This window comes from Amblyraja radiata, chromosome 1 (genome assembly GCF_010909765.2).
Source record: "Amblyraja radiata isolate CabotCenter1 chromosome 1, sAmbRad1.1.pri, whole genome shotgun sequence".
NCBI lineage: Eukaryota > Metazoa > Chordata > Chondrichthyes > Rajiformes > Rajidae > Amblyraja > Amblyraja radiata.
Window position 1 is genome coordinate 163,901,409 of NC_045956.1, and position 22,040 is coordinate 163,923,448.

Here is a 22,040-nt window from a genome sequence, read left to right on the forward strand (position 1 = left end):
CATTATTATTGTTGTGTATATATGTCTATATTTGTGAGTATTTGTATATCTACACACACTGAACTTTTTGTTTCTCTCTCGTTTATTATATTGTTCACAGTGTACTATGGTTACATATTCTGTTGTGCTGTGCTGCAAGTAAGAATGTCATTGTTCTATCTGGGGCATATGACAATAAACACTCTTGACACAGATTACTGAAAAATCTGAAGGAGAGTCCCGACCTCAAAAGTCGCCCATCCTTTTTCTCCAGAGATGCTGCCCAAAGATCTCTTCTTCTCGTATCTTTGATGCTGCCTGTCTGTCTGTCCCCGCAGAGTTGCTCCAGCATTTTGTGTCAGTCTTCGGGTGTAAAGCAGAATCTGCGGGCTCCTTCCTACACACCAGCGCCGCTTCCCGGCCACAGGAGGACCTGGGCCGCAGCCTCCACCTCCGCCTCCGATCGCCGCCACCATTGGTAACGGCAGCCGAGTCCCGTTGCTAAGGCGAGCCGGGCCAATAGGAGAGGCGGATGTTGCGCCGTGCGGACGGTGCGGCTGTCCGCTTCGCCCCTTGTCAACGGTTGCCGGGCAGGCAGGGGGGCGGTTGGTCGCTCGCTCGCTCGCTGGGCCGGAGGGAGGGAGGGAGGTGCAGCTCGTCGCCGCTCGGATCCCAGCCTCCCTTCACGACCACAGATCGACGGCCTCGAGTGCTTTCAATCTTTGTGAGTATGTTAAAGCAAAGTCGTGAGGGGTTGGGGATTCCTCCCTCCCCTCCCCTCCCCAGGCCACTTTAGTTTAGTTTAGTTTAGAGATACAGCGAAGAAACACAGGCCCCGCGGCTCACCGAGTCCACACTCTCCGCACATTTGCACCATCCATGATCCTGCACACAGAGCTAGGTTACAATTTTTACTGAAGCCAGTCAACCTACAAACCTGTACGTCTTTGGAGTGTAGAAGCAAACAGGAGCACCCGGAGAAAACCCACGCAGGTCACGGGGAGAACGCACGAACTCCGTACAGACAGCACCCGTAGTCACCGGGGTCTCTGGTGCTGAGGCAGCAACTCCACCACTGCGCCTCTCAGTTACTCAGTCCTAGCTCTGCTCAGTCAGGCCCTTGGGCAGGAGCTGCATGTGGTTGCACTACAATGTGACAAATACACAGTCCTGGAATAACTCAGTGGGTCAGGCAAAATCTCTGGACGGAATGGACAGGTGACATTTCAGGTCGAGAGCCATATTCAAATTGCACCCGTGCAGAACGCGTTGATTTTTACTGCTTTACCACTAACTTCCCCATCCAGACATCTACTACAAACCCAATGGTAGAGTTAAGGGCCTGTCCCACGAGCATGCGACTGCATGCGGCAAGCGCGACCTAACGTGGTCGCTTGAGCCGTATGGCCTCGCGGGGCCGGTCCCACTTCGATCGCCGGAGTTGTGCGGAGCTGGGCTCCGAAAAACTGACATTTTTCAAAAATTCCGCGCGGCAACGGCCTGCCGGCCCGCAACCGCATTGAGGCTGTACGCACCGCCTCGACGGGCGTGCGCAGCGTCTCAACGCAGTACCAAGCGTCTTGACGCCGTACGTCACGCGCAAACTTCGCTCGAACTTCACGTCAACTCGTATGGGATCACTCAACCTCCGCTCGGCCCCCGCTTCCGGCTTGGTCGCACTCGCCGCATGCAGTCGCATGCTGGTGGGACAGGCCCTGTACGGGGATCACTCGACCTCCGCACGGCCCCCGCTTCCGGTTTCCCCGCAACCCCGAACCCTGAGGCACACCACTAGTCACAGGCCTCCAGTCCGAGAAGCAACATTCCACCATCACCCTCTGCTTCCTTCCATGGAGCCAATGTGCTATCCGTTCAGCTATCCCCTTGGAACTCTATGCGATCTAACCTTCCAGAGCAGCCTATCATGCAGAACCTTGTCGAATGCCTTATTAACGTCCATGTACACAGCATCTACAGCTGTGCCCTCATCAACCTTTTTGGTCACATCTTCAAAAAAATCAATCAGATTTGTGAGACGTGACCTTTCACGTACAAAACCATGCTGACTGTCACTAAAGACCCCTTGCCCATCCAAATGTCTGTATAACCTATCCTTCAGAATACTCTCCAGTAACTTACCAACTACAGATGTTAAGCTCACCGACCTATAGTTCCCAGCATTTTCCCTGCAGACCTTCTTGAAAAGAGGCATACCATTTGCCACCCACCAGTTTTCTGACACCTCTCCTGTATTCAAGGACATTTCGTAAATTTCAACCAGCGGTCCCACAATTTCCACTCTAGTCGAATCAGTAGTATAGAAAGCAAACCCAATATCAGCATTTATTTCAAGAGTGCTTGTATACAAAAACAGCGATACAATGCTGAGGCTTTATAAGGCGCTGGTAAAGGCCGCATTTGGAATGTTGTGAGCCATTTTGGCACCATATCTGAGGAGGGATGTGCTGGCTCTGGAGAGGATCCAGAGGAGGTTTACAAGAATGATCCCAGGAATGAGTAAGTTAACCTATGATGAGTGTTTGTCGGCACTGGGCCTGTACTTGCTGGAGTTTAGAAGAATGAGGGGGACCTCATTGAAACATACAGAATACTGAACGGTTTGGATAAAGTGGTTGTGGAGAGGATGTTTCCACTAGTGGGAGAGTCTAGGACTGGAGGTCTTAGCCTTAGAATTAAAGAACGTTCTTTTAGGAAGGAGATGAGGAGAAATTACTTTAGGTCAGTTTATTGTCATATGTACCAATTCAGGTACAGTGAGATTTGATTTACCATACAGCCATACTAAGTGAAAAGCAACAAGACACACACCCACATAACCACATACAAGATACAAGCAACAAGACACACACCCACACACCCACACCCACATCCATCACTCTGGATTCCACATTCTTCACTGTGATGGAAGGCAATAAAGTTCAATCTTCTTCTTTGTTCTCCTGCGGTCGGGGCAGTCAAACCATCCGCGGTCGGGGCAGTCAAACCATCCGCAGTCGGGGTGATCAAAGCCCCCGCAGTCAGAGCGATCAAAGCCCCCTCAGCTGACGATCTGAGCCCCCGTCGGGATGATTGAAACTCCTGCATCGGGGCGTTTTAAACTATCCATGGCATGGAGCTCCCGAGTCGGTCTCTTCTTACCAGAGATCGCGGGCTTCATGATGTTAAAGTCCACAGGCCCTGCGGTTCGAGCTTCGATCCCCAGCAAAGGGATCACAAGCTCCGCGATGTTAAAGTCCCGCAGACTCTCGCGGCTTGGAGCGCCGGGTCGGTCTCCAGGAAAGGCCACCAACTCCACGATGTTAGGGATAGAGATACGATACAGAAAAACATTGCATCTCTGTTGAGGTAAGAGATTGAAAAAAAGTTTCTCCCAACCTCTCCCCCACCCTCACATAAAACAAACCAAGGAATACCAAAACATTTAAAAAAAAACATACTAACAATATCAAAAAAGAAGAAAGGACAAACAGACTGTTGTTGGCAAGGCAGACCCTGCTGGTGGCGCCTAGTTGATGATCCCTAGTTCACTAATTGTGCAGGTCCAGTTCACACATGGAAACATACATAATATGGAATTACCTGGATTTAGAAACAGATGTATTATAGTAAGAGAGCCACCCAGTCATCAAGTCTATGCTGGCTTCATGTAAGGCAGTCATGCCTGTCCTTTTTCCTGATTTTTTTCCAGAACCTGCAAATAATTTCCTCTTGTACAGATTTTTTTCCTTGCCCATCCCTGAACATCTTGTTTGATTCCTTTTCCATCATCGTGGCAGGCAATGATTTACAAATCATGGAGACGATAATGCAGAGGCTAGAATCGTGTTAAAATGCTGCCGGTGCCACTGATTTACACATCATTACTGCTTTCTGTATAAAAATAAAACATTTCTTAGAGTCACAGATTCATACAGTGTGAAAACAGGCCCATTTGCCCAACCTGCCCACACCGACCAGCATGTCTCACCTACCTGCTTGCGTTTGGCTGATATCCCGCTAAACCTATCCTATCCATGTTCCTATCTATACGTTTCTTAAACGTTGCGATAGTACCTGCCTCAACTACCTCCTGGTTGCTCATTCCATACACCCACCACCCTTTGTGTAAAAACAGTTATCCCTCGGGTTCCTATTAAATCTTTCCCCCCTCACCTTAAACCTATGTCCTCTTGTTCTCGATTCCCCTAATCTGGGCAAGAGACTCTGTGCATTTATCAATCTATTCCTCACATGATTTTATACACTTCTATACGATCATCCCTCATCCTCCTGTGCTCCAAGGAATGGAGTCCTCGCCTGCTCACCAGCTCCCCATCGCTCAGGCCGTTGATTCATAGCAACATCCTCATAAATCTTCTCCACACCTTTTGCAACCCAGTACTCTAAATGTGTCCTCACCAACGTCTTATATAATGTTAATGAGGCGGCGCCTATCGGCAGCGGCTCGACTACAGTCCGTCCGTCTTTTTTTATTTTTGTCTTGTTAAATGTATGTCTTGAGTCTAGTTTTTATTATTTTTTTAGCTGTGTACATGTGGGGGGGGGGGGGGGCTGTGGGGGAAACTGTTAATCTCTTCCCTGTACGGGGGACCTGACCGTTTCCCTGGCGGGTCTCTGGTGTCGTTGGGCCTAACATCGTGGAGCCGGCGGCGGCCTCCGGCCGGAACCAACCTAAGGGCTCCAGTCACGGATCCTGCGGACCTGACATCGCGGAGCTGTCCGACTTCGGAGCGGGGAGAGCTGTGGTGGCGCGCGGCTGCGACCCGACTTCGGAGCTTCGGAGGCTCCGGCCGCAGGTCCGGTGGACAGGAACATCGGGAGCTCGCAGGTTCCTGGTGGGAACGCTTTTCGGACCTCCCGCAACGGCAACTTCTCCCGCTGGAATCGCGGGGTTTAAAGGACACGGAGCCGGGGCCTAACATCGCCCGGCGTGGCTTAAATGGACACAGCACATCATCCGCCGGGGGCTTTAACATCGGAGCCTCAATTCTCCTCGACGCTGCAGTTGGACTACTGGACCGCGGGAGAAGAACAAAGGGAAGAGATAAGACTTTGCTTTCCATCACAGTGAGGAGATGTTGGAGATCCACTGTGATGGATGTTTATGTAAACTGTTAAGTGTGGGTCTTGGGTTTTTTTGTAATGTAAAACTAGAAAATGCAATTTCGTTCAAACCAAGTTGTTTGAATGACAATTAAAGGCATTCTGTTCTATTCTATTCTATTCTATTCTATAACAGCAACATGACCCCCCCCCCCCCCCCCCCCCCCCAACTTCAATACTCAATTGTGTAAAAGGAAATGCAGATGCTGGTTTAAACCATAGATAGACACAAAAATCTGGAGTAACTCAGCGGGATAGGCAGCATCTCTGGAGAGAAGGAATGGGTGACGTTTTGGGTCGATACCCTTGTTCAGACTGGTTAGGGATAAGGGAAACGAGAGATTTATACGGTGATGTGGAGAGACAAAGAACAATGAATGAAAGACATGCACAAAAGTAACGACGATAAAGGAAACAGACCATTGTAAGCTGCTTGAAGTTTGAAAATGAGAAGCTAGTGCAAATTGGGTGGAGGCGGGATAGAGAGAGAAGGAATGCTGGGGCTACCTGAAGTGAGAGAAATCAATATTCAGCACTGGGCTGTAAGCTGCCCAAGCTAAATATGAGATGATGTTCCTCCAATGTGTGTTTAGCCTCACCCTGACAATGGAGGAGACTGAAGACAGAAAGGTCAATGTAGGAATGGGAAAGAGAATTAAAGTGTTCAGCAACCGAGAGATCAGGTTGGTTCACGAGGGCTGAGCGAAGGTATTCCGCGAAATAATCACCCAGTCTGCGTTTGGTCTCGCCGATGTATAAGAGTCCACATCTTGAACAACGGATACAGTAGGTGAGGTTGGAAGAGGTGCAAGTGAACCTCTGTTTAACCTGAAAGAACTGTTGGGGTACCTGGACAGAGTCGAGGGAGAAGGTATAGCGACAGGTGTTGCATCTTCTGCGGTTGCAGGGGAAGGTACCTGGGGAGGGGGTGGTTTGGGTGAGAAGGGATGAATTAACCAGGGAGTTGCAGAGGGAACGGTCTCTGCGGAAGACGGAAAGGGGTGGAGATGGGAAAATGTGGCTAGTGATGGGATCCCGTTGGAGGTGGCGGAAATTTCACAGGATTGTGTTGTATGTGATGGCTGATGGGGTGGAAGGTAAGGACTAGGGGGACTCTGTCTCTGTTGCGACAAGGTGGAGGGGAAGCAAGGGCGGAGCTGCGGGGTACCGAGGAGACACGAGTGAGGGCCTCATCCATGATGGGATGAAAGAATGAGGACATTTTGGATGTTCTGGTATGGAAAACCTCATCTTGGGCGCAGATGCGGCATAGATGGAGGAATTGGGAGTAGGGGATAGAGTCTTTGCAGGAAGCAGGGTGGGAAGAAGTGTAGTCGAGATAGTCGTGGGAGTCAGTGGGTTTGTAATAGACGTCAGTCACTAGTCTATTTCATGTGATGGAGACTGAGATCAAGAAAGGGGAGGTAGACAAAAATGCTGAGTGAACTCAGCGAGTGAGGCAGCATCTATGGAGAGAAGGAATAGGCGAAGTTTTGGGTCGAGACCCTTCTTCAGACTGATGTCGGGGGGGGGGGGGCAGGTAAAAGAAAGGAAGAGGTGGAGACAGTAGGCTTGTGGGAGAACTGGGAAGGGGGAGGGGAAGGAGGGAGAAAGCAAGGACTATCTGAAATTAGAGAAGTCAATCTTCATACTGTTGGGGTGTAAACTACCTAAACAAAATATGAGGTGTTGTTCCTCCAATTTGTGCTGTGCCTCACTCTGGCAATGGAGGAGTCCGGGGACAGAAAGGTCACATGCCATGTACGTTCTCACCCAAATCAGTGATATAGATTGCAAACATCAATGAGCCCATTTCTTCAGCGTCTTTTGACGTAAAGATTGAAACCTCGCTGTCGCTGATCAATCTGCTGATGGATATATCTTCTCACTATTTAACTTATCTAAACCTATTACCATGTTGAGTAAAACACACTGCTGGATGGAACTCAGTGGATCAGGTAGCGTCTGGAGGGAATGGACGGGTGATGTTTCGGGACTGGACCCTTCTTGAGTCTGAAGACAGACCCTTTTGGCAGTCCATTGAGTTGCTTGTATCTCCTATTACAATTTTCTTCACCTCGATCAGCTAATGCATGTGCATTGTGAAATTGGGGCTGCTGTATGAAAGGAAGTAAAATTTGTTAAATACTAATTGCCTTTGATGAACTTGGCATTAGCCATTTATGGTACGTGGGTTGTGCTGGCAAGGTCTGCATTTGTCACCTTAGGATAGGTCATGGTGAGCTGCTATCTTCAACCATTTCAATCTTCTGATCGTGTTACTCTTACAGTGATGTAGAAAGGATGTGTCACTAGTTTGACCAATGACCATGAACAAATGCTTCTTGCTATCACAAACAATTAATTTAGTTTATTGTCATGTGAATTGAGGTACAGAAAAAAGCTTTTTGTTGTGTGCTATCCAGTCAGCGAATAGACTATAGATGATTACAATCGAACCGTCCACAATTAAACTTGTGTTAAGCTCTGGGATAGAAGTTGGGAGGTCATGTTGCAGTTGCATAAGACGTTGGTGAGGCCACATTAGGGTATTGTGTTCAGTTCTGGGCACCATGTTATAGGAAATAAGTTGTCATGCTAGAAAGGGTACAGGGGAAATTCCGGGAACAATAGGCCTGTGAGCTTAAATCTGTAGTCGGAAAGTTACTAGAGAGTATTCCGAGGGAAACTGGCATTTAGGGCTGATTAGGGATAGTCAGCATGGTTTTGTACGTGGGAGGTCGTGTCTCACAAATCTGAGTTTTTTGAAGACGTGACCAAAAACCTAATTAAGGGCAGAGCTGTAGATGCCGTGTGCATGGATTTCAGGAAGGTATTCAACAAGGTAGGTAGGCTGCTCTGGAACATTAGATCATGTGGGATCCAAGGAGAGATAGCAGAATGGATAGCAAATTGGCTCCATGGAAGGAAGCAGAGGGTGATGGTGTAAGGTTGTTTCTCGAACTGGAGGCCTGTGACGAGTGGTGTGCCTCAGGGTTCGGTGCTGGGCCCGTTACTGTTTGTCATCTACATCAATGATTTGGATGAGAACAAACATGGCAAGATTAGCAGGTTTGCTGATGATACAAAAGCAGGTAGTTTTGCAGGTAGTGAAGATGTTTGTGAAAGATTGCAGCAGGATCTTGATCGATTGGCCAGGTGGGCTGAGGAATGGTTAATGAAATATAATGCAGAGAAATGTGAGGTGATGCATTTTGGGAAGTCTAACGTTGGCCTTCATAACAAGCGGATTTCAGTATAGGAGTAGAGAGGTTATTCTGCAGTTGTATAGGGCTCTGGTGAGACCACATCTGGAGTATTGTGTCCAGTTTTGGTCTCCTCATTTGAGGAAGGACATCCTTGTGATTGAGGCAGTGCAGCGTAAGTTCACGAGATTGATCCCTGGGATGGCGGGTCTGTCATATGAGGGAAGATTGAAAAGACTTGGCTTGTATTCACTGGAGTTTAGAAGGATGAGGGGGATCTTATAGAAACATATAAAATTATAAAAGGACTGGACAAGCTATAGATGCAGGAAAAATGTTCCCAATGTTGGGCGAGTCCAGAACCAGGGGCCACGGTCTCAGAATAAAGGAGAAGCCATCTAAGACTGAGGCGAGAAAAAACTTTTTCACCCAGAGAGTTGTGAATTTGTGGAATTCCCTGCCACAGAGGGCAGTGGAGACCAAGTCACTGGATGGATTTAAGAGGGAGTTAGATAGAGCTCTAGGGGCTAGTGGAATCAAGGGATATGGGGAGGCAGGCAGGCACGGGTTATTGATCGGGGACGATCAGCCATGATCACAATTAATGACGGTGCTGGCTCGAAGGGCCGAAATGCCTCCTGCACCTATTTTCTATGTTTCTATGGGCAGGACCTACACGGTGAAGGATAGGCCTCTGGGAAGTGTTGTAGAGCAGAGGGATCTAGTAGTGCAGGTGAATGGTTCCTTGAAGGTCGAGTCGCAGGTGGTCAAAAAGGCTTTTGGTACATTGGCCTTCATCATTCGGAATATTGAGTATAGAGGTTGGGAGGTTATGCTTCAGTTGTATAAGATGTTGGTGAGACCGAATCCAGAGTATTGCATTCAGTTCTGATCAGTGATGAATACAGTGTGAGGTGCGGTAGCAGGATTCACAGATTCTTGTCGAATCCGACAGGGACCGCAACGAGAACGCTCCTGTTATGGCCTGATCTGACACACAACTTGCATCTAACCCACCTGGTGAAGACTCTGGTCGAAAAGTCGCAGGCGCAGGCAGAAAAAAGGCCTCCAAGGAAGTGTACTGGCACCCACCTTGTTCAATATCTATGTTAACGACCAACCTATCCATCCCGACACCAGGAGTTTCATTTATGCACATGGCCTATGTATTACAACCCAAAGTGCTGACTTCTTTAAGGCACTAGCTACTCTTTGTGAGGCTTTAGTCAACCTGTCCTCGTACTACAAAGAGAATTACCTAAGTCAATCCATCTAAAACCCAAGTCTGCGCATTCCACTTTAAGAACAAGTATGCAAATCGAAGGTTGAAGATCACATGGAATGGAGTCAGATTGGAGCACTGTGACAATCCAGTCTATCTCGGTGTGACTCTTGATCGATCTCTGACCTACAAAGTACATATCACCAAGTTTAAAAGAAAAGTCAGTTCCAGAAATGCTCTTCTTGGTAAGCTGGGTACCTCAAAATGGGGAGCAAATTCTACAACCATTCGATCAACAACTCTGGCTCTCTGCTTCTCCGCTACCGAGTATGCCTGCACAGTATGGGAGCGCTCAGCTCGTGCAAGGACGATTGATCCTGTGCTAAACACAAGCTGTCGCTGCAATAGTGGATGCATGAAACGTACCAAGATGACAACATCTACCTATTCTCTGGCATTGCACTCCCTGGAATCAGAAGAGCTGTAGCTAGTCAAAACGAACGCCCCAGACAATCAGAGGATGAAAGACTCCCCCTACATGACCACCCTTTGCTACCTCAGCATTTGAAATCATGCAGAGGTTTCCTCTCTTCTGTCCATCCCCTGGACTGCAGTGCATCATCCAGAAGGCTCAAACTCTGGGAAGAGAGACTAGAGAAATCTTCGGAAGACATTCACATGGCAATCGATCCCTCCGAGAAACTCCCACCAGGTTCCAACCAACCGTGGATAACCTGGCGTAGTCTCAACAGACTGTGGACAGGCATGGGAAGGAAGAAATCGAACATGCTGAAGTGGGGATATACTGAAGATGCGGCAGACTGCAAGTGCGGACGGGGCCTCCAGACTATGGAACATCTGAGCTGTGACATGCTGCATGACACATGCACTGTAACGGACCTTGCAGAGGCCCACAACGTGGCACTAAAATTTGCTCGGTATTGGCAAACAGTTGTGTGATGACACAAAATAATAAAAAAGTTCTGATCAGTATGTTATTGGAAAGATGTTGTCAGACTGGAATAGGTACAGAGAAGACTTACGAGGATTTGCCAGGACTAGAGGGTCTGAGCAATAGGGAGAGGTTGAGTAGGCTAGGACTCTATTCCTTGGAGCACAGGAGGATGAGGGTGATCTTATGGAAGTGAATAAAATCATGAGAGGAATAGATCGGGTAGATGCACAGAGTCTCTTGCCCGGAGTAGGTGAATCGAGAACCAGAGAACATAGATTTGAGGTGAAGCAGAAAAGATTTCATAGGAATCTGAGGGGTAACATTTTCACACGAAGTGTGGTGGGTGTATGGGACAAGCTGCCTGAGGGGGTAGTTGAGGCTGGGACTATCCCAACGTGTAAGAAACTGTTAGACAGGTACATAGATAGGACAGGTTAGGAGGGAAATGGACCAAACGCAGGCAGGTAGACTAGTGTAGCTGGGACATGTTGGCCGGTGTGGCAAGTTGGGCCGAAGGGCCTGTCTCCACACTGTTTCACTCTATGACTATGACTATTGTTTTGCTCCAAGTAATTTGTAACTTCCATGGTTAGAATCGTAATTGTTCATGCACACTAGCTTCAAGTTGGCACCTAATTTATAAATTACCATGATGCTATCACTTGGCATGCTTTTATTACAGTGCTTGAATGAGGTTTCAATCTTTACTCAAATGACGATGGTAGGGGCGAGATGATCATTCATAGGCTTACAGATTACACTGCAATATAATTTTACTTCTGATACACAGTACCTCACAGATTTTCATTTCTGAGCTGGCCTGATTTTATCTCATTTGGCACAGTAGTTTTCTTGACCTTGGTTAATCTGTGCCACGAGATTGAATGGGGTTTGGTCAATATTGAGTAGATATATACCCGCCCGAAGAGACTGCTGGGCCTCCCGGCCGGATGCAGAGAGACCTGGCAGGCCGTGGTCTGTAGAGGGGAAGCCACCGAGCCTCACCTCTTCTTGTCTCCCTGGGGAACTGAAGAAGAAGGAACTGACGACAAAGGTCGCAGGGAGCAAGGCAGGTAAAAAAGTGAACCAAATTCTTATCTAACTCACCCTCAAGGTCAGCTGCAGGAGACACCTTCAAGGCATAAAGTGGCTGGGCGAGGAGAGGGACATCGATCTAGACAAAGACGATGACTGGAGGCTCAGCAGCAGCTGAGAGCTTGCCTGGATCAGGTGTCACTCCATACTACCTAGCGCACATTTGGAAATGGCACCAAATTTGGCGACTCGGAAAAGGAATTTCACTGTGTTTTGCACATGTGACAATAAATCACTATTGAACCATTAATTTACTTTGTTGTGCTCTACCATCATATAACCATATAACCGTATAACAATTACAGCACGGAAACAGGCCATCTCGACCCTTCTAGTCCGTGCCGAACACGTATTCTCCCCTAGTCCCATACACCTGCGTTCAGACCATAACCCTCCATTCCTTTCCCGTCCATATAACTATCCAATTTATTTTTAAATTATAAAAACGAACCTGCCTCCACCACCTTCACTGGAAGCTCATTCCACACAGCCACCACTCTCTGAGTAAAGAAGTTCCCCCTCATGTTACCCCTAAACTTCTGTCCCTTAATTCTCAAGTCATGTCCCCTTGTTTGAATCTTCCCTACTCTCAGTGGGAAAAGCTTATCCATGTCAACTCTGTCTATCCCTCTCATCATTTTAAAGACCTCTATCAAGTCCCCCCTTAACCTTCTGCGCTCCAAAGAATAAAGCCCTAACTTGTTCAACCTTTCTCTGTAACTTAGTTGCTGAAACCCAGGCAACATTCTAGTAAATCTCCTCTGTACTCTCTCTATTTTGTTGACATCCTTCATATAATTAGGCGACCAAAATTGTACACCATACTCCAAAATTGGCCTCACCAATGCCTTGTACAATTTTAACATTACATCCCAACTTCTATACTCAATGCTCTGATTTATAAAGGCCAGCACACCAAAAGCTTTCTTTACCACCCTATCTACATGAGATTCCACTTTCAGGGAACTGTGCACAGTTATTCCCAGATCCCTCTGTTCACCTGCATTCTTCAATTCCCTACCATTTACCATGTATGTCCTATTTTGATTTGTCCTGCCAAGATGTAGCACCTCACACTTATTAGCATTAAACTCCATCTGCCATCTTTCAGCCCACTCTTCCAACTGGCATAAATCTCTCTGTAGACTTTGAAAATCTACTTCATTATCCACAACCCCACCTATCTTAGTGTCATCTGCATACTTACTAATCCAATTTACCACACCATCATCCAGATCATTGATGTACATGACAAACAACAGTGGACCCAACACAGATCCCTGTGGCACCCCACTAGTCACTGGCCTCCAACCTGACAAACAACCATCCACCATTACTCTCTGGCATCTCCCATTCAGCCACTGTTGAATCCATCTTGCTACTCCACCATTAATACCCAACCATTGAACCTTCTTAACCAACCTTCCGTGAGGAACCTTGTCAAAGGCCTTACTGAAGTCCATATATCATCTCTGGTGAACCTCGAAATAACTGGGAAAGATCATGGAACAGTTAATACAATGGTTAAAATGTACGTCTTGTATGATTGTTAAGGGTGTTAGTTGACTTATTTGTGGCACTACATCTTGATTTAAGGACATCAATAGGGTTAAATTATCTTTATTCGATTTTCACTGTAATTGTATTTGGATTACTGATGCACAGGTTATTAAGTGAATAATGTCAGGCGGATACTATCTGTAGAGATGATTGATCCTATTAAATCTATTTCTAAGCACTCTTTAAATAACTCTGTGGGCCTACTAATAGCATTTATCCAATGCAGAATTTGTCCTATTCTGCATGTTATGCAATTAGTAATTCTTTCCATTATAATTTATTCCTTTACAATAGAAGGATAAATTAATCTGCAAAGATTGAGGAAGGATACAAGTAGAGGTAAGATAGCAAAACTTAGCGTTGGTATTTATAGTGAATGTAGAACATAGAAAAATACAGCACAGGAACAGGACCTTCAACCCACAATGCCTGTGCCCAACATGATGCCAAGATAAACTAATGTCCTCTGATTGCACGTGATTCCTCCACTACCTGCATATTCATATGCCTTTCTAAAAACCTCTTAAATGTTACTAGTCTACCTGCCTCTACTACCACTCCTGGCAAGCATTCCAGACACCCATCATCCTCTGTGTTTAAAAAATATTTGCCCAAAAATGGACAGCCCTTGTACATCTAAATCTTTAATAGGATATTCAAATCATTAAAAGATGAAAATGTTTATTTTTTAAAAGTTCACCTTAGTTTGAACAATCCCAGTTGTTATCAGGCAACTAAACCGTCCTCTCAAGTCTAGAGTGCAGTCCTGACCTCCCATCTATCTCATTGGAGACCTTCTAACTATCTTTATTCAGACTTTATCTTGCACTAAATTTAGTTTCCTTTATCGGCAGGCGCAGTGGAAAAGTGGCTGTGGTGGCCTTGCTCTGGCGCACGCCGGCCACAGCCTAGCTCGGGGCCTGGCGCCTGGTGGGGAGGCTTCTGCTCTACGACCTGGGTAGGTGCGGCCTCTACCTCCTTCCCCTCCCTCTCTACCCCCTCCCCGGGGCAGAGATAGAGAGAGAGGGGGCGAGGGTGGAGGGGGGGGGATGGAGGGAGGGATGGAGAGGGGGGGATTGAGAGGGGGGAGGAGAGGGGGGGGGGAGAGGAGAGGGGGGGTGGAGGGGCACTCCCTCTCTACCCCCTTCCCTCTCTGCCCTCCTTCCTTCTCTGCCCCCCCTCCTCTCTGCCCCCTCCTCTCTGCCCCTCCTCCCTCTCTACCCTCTTCTCTCTCCCCCGCTCCACCCTCTCCCCCTCATCTCCCCCCTTCCCCCCCCCCTCCTCTCCCCCTCCTCTCCCTCCCCCTCCTCTCCCTCCCACTCCTCTCCCTCCCTCTCCCCTCCTCCTATCCCCTCCTCCCTCTCCCCCTCCCCACCTCTCCCCCCACTCCATCTCCCCCCTCTCCCTCTCCCCACCTCCCTTCCCCCCTCTCCCCGCACTCCCCCCCTCTCTCCCCTATTCCCCCCCCCCTCTCCCCCATTCCCCCCCTCCCCCCTCTGCCATTAACCTCCCTCCCCTTCCCCCACCCTCTCACCCCCCTTCCCCCCCCCCTATGTGTGTGGGGGGTGGTTAGTGTGTGTGTGACACCGCAGCGCCCCCCCCCCCCCAACCGCGCGTTGAGGGGATGGGACCCAACGCGTCCCTCTTGGTCTAGTGCCAGATAATATTTTTATTCAAATGTCACTGTGTGAATATATAAGTGTCTGTCACCAAAAGCAAGCAACACTAAATTCAAGGCTCATAAATGTCTATTTTGAATGGTTATTATGGTAAATTAGTTATCATTTGAAAACTTAGATGTTAGCAAATTAAGGAAAGGATTTATTTTCAGATACTGGATCTCTTTATAATTAATTCAGGTAAGGCATGGTGTTGCTGTGTAAATAGAGGAGGGAAAATACAGGTTAAGTCCATGCCAATTTAACTGGGCAGAAAAATGTGTTGAAATTTGAATTAATGGGACAAATTGTTCTGAATTATATTTGTTGATAAGGGCTAAATATTTTTGATGCCCATAGCAACTAATTTCAGTGCGAAGTTTACATTAAGGTTGGGTAACATTCTGAGGTTAGAGAAGACCTTTAGCATATCTAACTCAGCTATACACACTAGTACTTAGATATTTTTTCTGATAACCTTGAATCTCAGTTGGTGATAAGGACTTGCTGTGTTCTGACAAGAGCCTTTTAAGATTTCTTCTTCCAAGACTCAAGGTGATATCCTGCCCTACAATCTACATGAAACATGAGGCACCAATAAAAGATGAATACAGCAGTGACCTATAGAGGTCAGGGTCTACTTTAGGTCTGTTTTGAGTCAGCGGACTGTAATCAGGTTAAGACCATTTCATTCAGTAAACCTCAGTTACCAGTTCCACCATGAGATGCGCTGACGACTGTGTTCGGTCAAAGACAATTAGGATCCATCTTAACCAGAAACGTTGGATGAATAGGGAGATCCTCTCTGCTAAAGTCCATATCCAAGATTTCAAGAAGGAAGATTCTGCACCTTGAATAACCTCCAAGCTTGTTTTGGAAGTCTCTCTTACATTCCCGATAGCCTTGCGGAGATCACACTCAATCTTCTTTTCAAGACTAAGTGTGCTCACCGCAAGGCTATCGGGAATGCAAAAATAAACTTCCAAAACAAGCTTGGAGGCGCAATTCAATCAAGAGGTTGGCAGACCACAAATACAGGCCTGAATATAATCACGGGCTACTAGCACAATTTAGGTGTGATCTCCGGTAATGAACTCCAAGAGGCCGAACACATGGACCGGAAACAACTCACAGAGTTGGAGCAGTGGTGGAGGACATTACATCTACGCCTGGCCAGGCCAACCCTCTCCCCCTCTCCCCCTCCTGAATGCATGGAGACAAAAGCACCAAGTGCTTCAGTGGAGAGAGAAATAGAGGTAGCATTTTGGGTCAATGAATCTCTCTCTACTCAGATTCTGCTGATGCTGCTGAGTTTTTATAGCATTTTCTGTTTTACTACAGTTGCTGTAAATCAGAAAACATTGATTTTGGATGAAAAGGAATCTGAGATATTCTGCGCTAATTGGGATTCTTTCCACTGTACATATTTAGAAGCTTGTTAGAAGGATTTAATATATAACTTAATATTTACATAATGAGCCAGTGAGACTTTTGATCATAGCCTATATAGTGCAGCAGCAAACAATAGGTTGTCGTAAATTTAGGTTAGGCTTTACTTTATATTTTAAATTGCCAGACAAATAGTTTTACCTATAATGTTGAAATGTGTTCTATTTTTATGTTGGGTTCATTGATTGTGCTTGCATTTCAGGAACAGCCAAAGTATGTTTAAAGTTGAGTTATAGCACCATCATTTGCATTGGACAATGTCACAAACATCTGGTGGTTTCCTGCTTCCATTGGGCCCATTTTTAGGACAGAAAAAAGTTTCTCCAGCTGAAACAGAATGCAAGGAAACCGAGGACACTTTGGAATCAAGTAAGGAGCCACAATGCAATTTTTCTTTATTGACTACAAAGCTGAATTTGACAAAAAATAGATGACAGTGATCTACGTTCCAAAAATATATGTGTGAGTGCACTACATTTTATTTAATTTAGATCATTCCTGGCACACTGGAGAGCATTTATATGTACACTTAGACCCCCAAATCCCCCTGTACATCATGGTCTTAAAGGTCTTTCTATTAACTATACACTTTCCCTTTATATTCAACCTCACATTTGATTGGATTACACTCCATCTACCATTTCTCTGCCCATTATTCATAGAGTCATAGAGTGAAATAGTGTGGAAACAGGCCCATCGGCCCAACACCGGCTAACATGTCCCAGCTGCACTAGTCTTTTAGAACTCAACCGCAAAACTGTTACAGAATTATATCCTGGTGTATACTTTGATAGCCTTCCTCACTATTCGTAGCTCCGCCAATTTGCCCGATGCCGGTTCCTGTACATCGGTGGGTAAGAGTAGATTCGGTGACCAATTCACTGAAGACTTGTGCTTGGTCCTCCGAGGAGTATGGGATATCCCGGTTGCCAAACATTTCACATCTCCCCTTCCCATTCCCATACTGACCTTTCTGTTGTCTTAGAGCCTCCTCCATTGCCAGAGTGAGGCCACACGCCCAGTCGGAGGAATAGCACCTCATATTTCGCTTGATGAACTTACAACCCAGCAGTATGAACGTTGAATTCTCAAATTTCACACTACCCAAGTCAGTTAACCAGTTCCACAGTTTGCAATGATGTATCCCTCTTGGTATCAGACAGTCCCTAGCCAACAATCAGCCTATCGGAACCACCCTGCCTGATGTCATCTGTTGTCATGCAGTGTGGAAACAGGCCCTTCGGCCCAACTTACCCACACTGGCCAACATGTCCCAGCTGCACTAGTCCCACCTGCCAGCATTTGGTCCATATCCCTCCAAGCCTGTCCTATCCATGTACCTGTCTAACTGCGTCTTAAATGTTGGGATAGTCCTTGCCTCAAATAGCTCTTCTGGCAGCTTGTTCCATACATCCACACCTTTTGTGTGAAAATGTTACCCCTCAGATTCTTATTAAATCTTTTCCAGTTCACCTTAAACCTATGTCCTCTGGTCCTCAATTCACCTACTCTGGATAAGAGACTGTGCATCTATCTGATCTATTCCTCTCGTAATCTTATTTCTCTCGTAATCTTATACACCTCTCTAAGATCACCACTCATCCTCCTGCCCTCCAAGGAATGGAGTCCCCGCTACTCAACCTCAACCTATAGCTCGGACCCTCTAGTCCTGGCAACATCTTCGTAAATCTTCTGTGTACCCTTTCCAGCTTGACAACATCTTTCCTATAACATCAATCAATCACTCAATCAATCAATTAATCGATCAACCTTTATTGTCATCTTGCAAAGCAACAATTGTACAGTGCAAAATGAGAAGACGCTTCCCAGGGAATACCGGAGCATCGCACATGAAACTTAAAACATTTCACACATAATAACAGTAAAAACAATCCAGTCCCTGATGAAACAGTATAAATAGTTAAAAGCAGGTAAAACAGCAACATTAAAATACAGTAAAAACAATCATTAAAATGTCCAGGGCAGCTGATTTGAGTGGCCAGTGCCAGAGTTATTAAAATGTCAGTGCAATGCCGCAGAATCAGGTGAGTACAGAGTGACTGTTTAGCAGCCTCACAGCCTGTGGCAGGAAGCTATTTAGCAGTCTGGTAGTCCGGGCTTTGATGCTACGGTATCTCTTGCCTGATGGCAGGAGATCCAGGTGTGTGTGGAGGGGGTGCAGTTTGTCCTTAGCTATTCTCAGAGCTTTTTTCTGACAGCGGCTCTGTTGCCCAACATGTTGCCCAAACGGAACACAGTACTCTAAATGTGTCCTCACCAACATCTTGTACAACTGCAACATGACCTCGCAACTTCTATAATACTCTGGCTGATGAAGGCCAATGTGCCAAAAGTCTTTTTGACTACCCGATCTACATGCGACTCCACCTTCAGGGATCTATGCACCTGCACTCCTAGATACCTCTGCTCCACAACACTACACAGAGCCCTACCATTCATTGTGCAGATCCTGCCCATGTTAGACTTCCCAAAATGCAACACCTGATAATTTTCAGCATTAAATTCCATCAACTGTTCCTGAGCCCACTTGGCCAATTGATCAAGATTCTGCTGCAATTTTTCACAACCATCTTCACTGTCTGCAAAACCACCCACTTTTGTATCAGCTGCAAACCTGCTAATCTTGCCATGTATGTTCTCATCCAAATCATTGATATAAATGACAAACAGTAACAGATTTAGCATCGATCTCTGAGACACCATTGGTCACAGGCCTCCAGTCCGAGAAGCAACATTCCATTATCGTCCTCTGCATCCTTCCATTAAGCCAATTTTCTATCCATTCAGCGATTTCTCCTTGGATCCTTCCAACCTAACCTTCCAGAACAGCCTACCATGAGGAACATAGTCGAAGGCTTTACTGAATTAATATATACAACATCTACAGCTCTGCCCTCATCAACCTTATTGATCACATCTTCAAGAAACTCAATCAGATTTGTGAGACACGACCTCCCACGTACAAAACTATGCTGACCATCCCTAATCTCCCCTTGTCCGTCTAAATGTCTGCATATCCTATCCCTCAAAATACCCGTTAGTAACTTTCCAAATACAGATGTTAAGCTCACTGGCCTATAGTTCCCAGCATTTTCCCTGCAGCCCTAAAGGTGCAACATTTGCCACCCTCCAGTCTTCCGGTACCACTCCTGTATTGAAAGATGATTTGTAGATTTCAATCAGGGCTCCTGCAATTTCCTCTCTGGTTTCCCACAATGTCTTTGGATATATATGATCAGGTCCTGGAGATTTGTCTACCTTCATACACAATAGTACCTTCAGCACCTCTTCGACCATAACACTGGCTGCTCTCAAAACACTTTCATTGACTTCCCCAAGTTCCACTGTCCTCTTGTCTTTCTCCTCTGTAAATGCAGAGGAGAAATACTCATTGAGGACCTTGCCCATCTCCTGTGGCTCCACACAGAGTTGACCACTTTGATTGCTGAGGGGTCCCGCTCTCTCTCTAGTTATCCTTTTCCCCTTTATGCATTTATCAAATCGCTTGGGGTCAAAAGATTTTGGTATAAACCAGCATCTGCAGTTCACTTTATTACATCATTAGAATTTTTAAAATACAATGAAATCAGTGTTGCGATTTGAAATCAGTGAGCTAATGGCAAGTATATCCAGGAGGCCAAAACTAATGCAATACTCCTGGTATGGTCCCACTTACCACATATAATTGCAATAGTTAGCATTGATCACTCTTCTAGATTTCTGGTTGCAGATGTATACATTTTACATATTAACCATTTCTGCCAGTTTAAATTCCACGAGGGCATTGAAGAAAATGATATATTTAACATAGTAGCATAGTGTCTGTCAAAAAGAAAATATTGGTTATAAACAGTCAATCTCATTTGATTCAGTTTGGCAGAGTTTACTTCATATGACCTGTCTTCCGTTATTGCTTCTGCAACTGTCACATTCATCAATGCATGCCTAGTTGCTAACAAAAGCCTGTGCACTATCTGGTTCCCAAAAATAGTATGTGTTGTTAAAACTGTAGCTCTTTCAATTTGCCAGGGCAGATGGTAATTATGCACAATAGCTAGTTCATAATGTACAATAGTCTGCTTTTACACTTGAATTCAAGTTAACCTTGGAGCTGGGAGTTACTGTGATTTATATTCTGCTTATGAGTATACTCTGTCCACCAAAATTCGACACAAAGAACAGCTGCACATCTCCTGCTGAGAACAGAGAGTGCCCGAGAGCCTGGATTTTTTATTTTTTAGCCAAGTTGAAAAAGGCCCGAAGGTAGACACAAAATGCTGGAGAAACTCAGCGGGTGAGGCAGCATCTATGGAGAGAAGGAATTGGCGACGTTTCGGGTCTCGACCCGAAACATCGCCAATATCTTCCCTCCATAGATGTTGCCTCACCCGCTGAGTTTCTCCAGCATTTTTTGTCTACCTTTGATTTTACTAGCATAGAAACATAGAAAATAGGTGCAGGTGTAGGCCATTCGGCCTTTCGAGCCTGCACCGCCATTCGATATGATCATGGCTGATCATCCAACTCAGTATCCCATCCCTGTCTTCTCTCCATACCCCCTGATCCCTTTAGCCACAAGGGCCACATCTAACTCCCTCTTAAATATAGCCAATGAACTGGCCTCAACTACCTTCTGTGGCAGAGAATTCCACAGATTCACCACTCTCTGTGTAAAAAATGATTTTCTCATCTCGGTCCTAAAAGACTTCCCTCTTATCCTTAAACTGTGACCCCTAGTTCTGGACTACATCGGGAATAATCTTCCTGCATCTAGCCTGTCCAACCCCTTAAGAATTTTGTACGTTTCTATAAGATCCCCCCTCAATCTTCTAAATTCTAGCGAGTACAAGCCGAGTCTATCCAGTCTTTCTTCATATGAAAGTCCTGCCATCCCAGGAATCAGTCTGGTGAACCTTCTCTGTACTCCCTCTATGGCAAGAAAGTCTTTCCTCAGATTAGGAGACCAAAACTGTACGTAATTCTCCAGGTGTGGTCTCACCAAGACCCTGTACAACTGCAGTAGAACCTCCCTGCTCTTATACTCAAATCCTTTTGCTATGAATGCTAACATACCATTCGCTTTCTTCACTGCCTGCTGCACCTGCATGCCTACTTTCAATGACTGGTGTACCATGACACACAGGTCTCGTTGCATCTCCCCTTTTCCTAATCGGCCACCATTCTCATCTGCAGTTCTTAAAGATGGAAAAAGGCCCTTCGGGCCACAGGGTCCATGATGACCATTGATCACTCGTTCACACTAGATCAATGTTATCCCAATTTAACATCCACTGCCTACACCCTAGGGACAATTTGCAGGGGCCAATTAACCTCATGGCTTTGGGATGTGGGAGGAAAACGGAAACCCACGCAGTCACAGGAACAGCGGGCAAACTCCATACAAACAGCAGCCAAGGTTAGGATTGTCCCGAATCTGTGGCGCTGTGACATAGCAGCTGTACCAGCTGGGCCACTGTGCTGTTTTTATTTTCTTTCAGTAGTTAATTGCCTTATAGTTACCAAAACATTTTTCAGTGCCCTCCATAATGTTTGGGACAAAGACCCATCATTTATTTATTTGCCTCTGTACTCCATAATTTGAGATGTTTTAATAGAAAAAAATCACATGTTGGTTAAAGTGCACATTGTCAGATTTTATTAAAAGGTATTTTTATACATTTTGGTTTCACCATGTAGAAATCACAGCAGTGTTTATACATAGTTCCCCCAATTCATGGCACCATTATGTTTGGGACACATGACTTCACAGG

At 46.0% G+C, this 22,040-nt stretch overlaps 1 protein-coding gene across 5 annotated transcripts in view; it reads left to right on the forward strand.

The window, feature by feature from the left end:
* Positions 1-444: 444 nt before the first annotated feature.
* Positions 445-22,040, forward strand: part of ccdc142 (coiled-coil domain containing 142) — a 124,774-nt gene continuing 103,178 nt past the window's right edge. The window contains exons 1-3 of one of the 5 annotated variants that reach the window (XM_033034658.1): positions 445-703; positions 13,996-14,099; positions 16,451-16,617. In XM_033034658.1, coding sequence (XP_032890549.1) covers positions 16,506-16,617 — 112 coding nt within the window. In that variant the 5' untranslated portion in view covers positions 445-703; positions 13,996-14,099; positions 16,451-16,505. The other 4 variants (XM_033034639.1, XM_033034625.1, XM_033034632.1 and 1 more) reach the window with 4 other exon arrangements.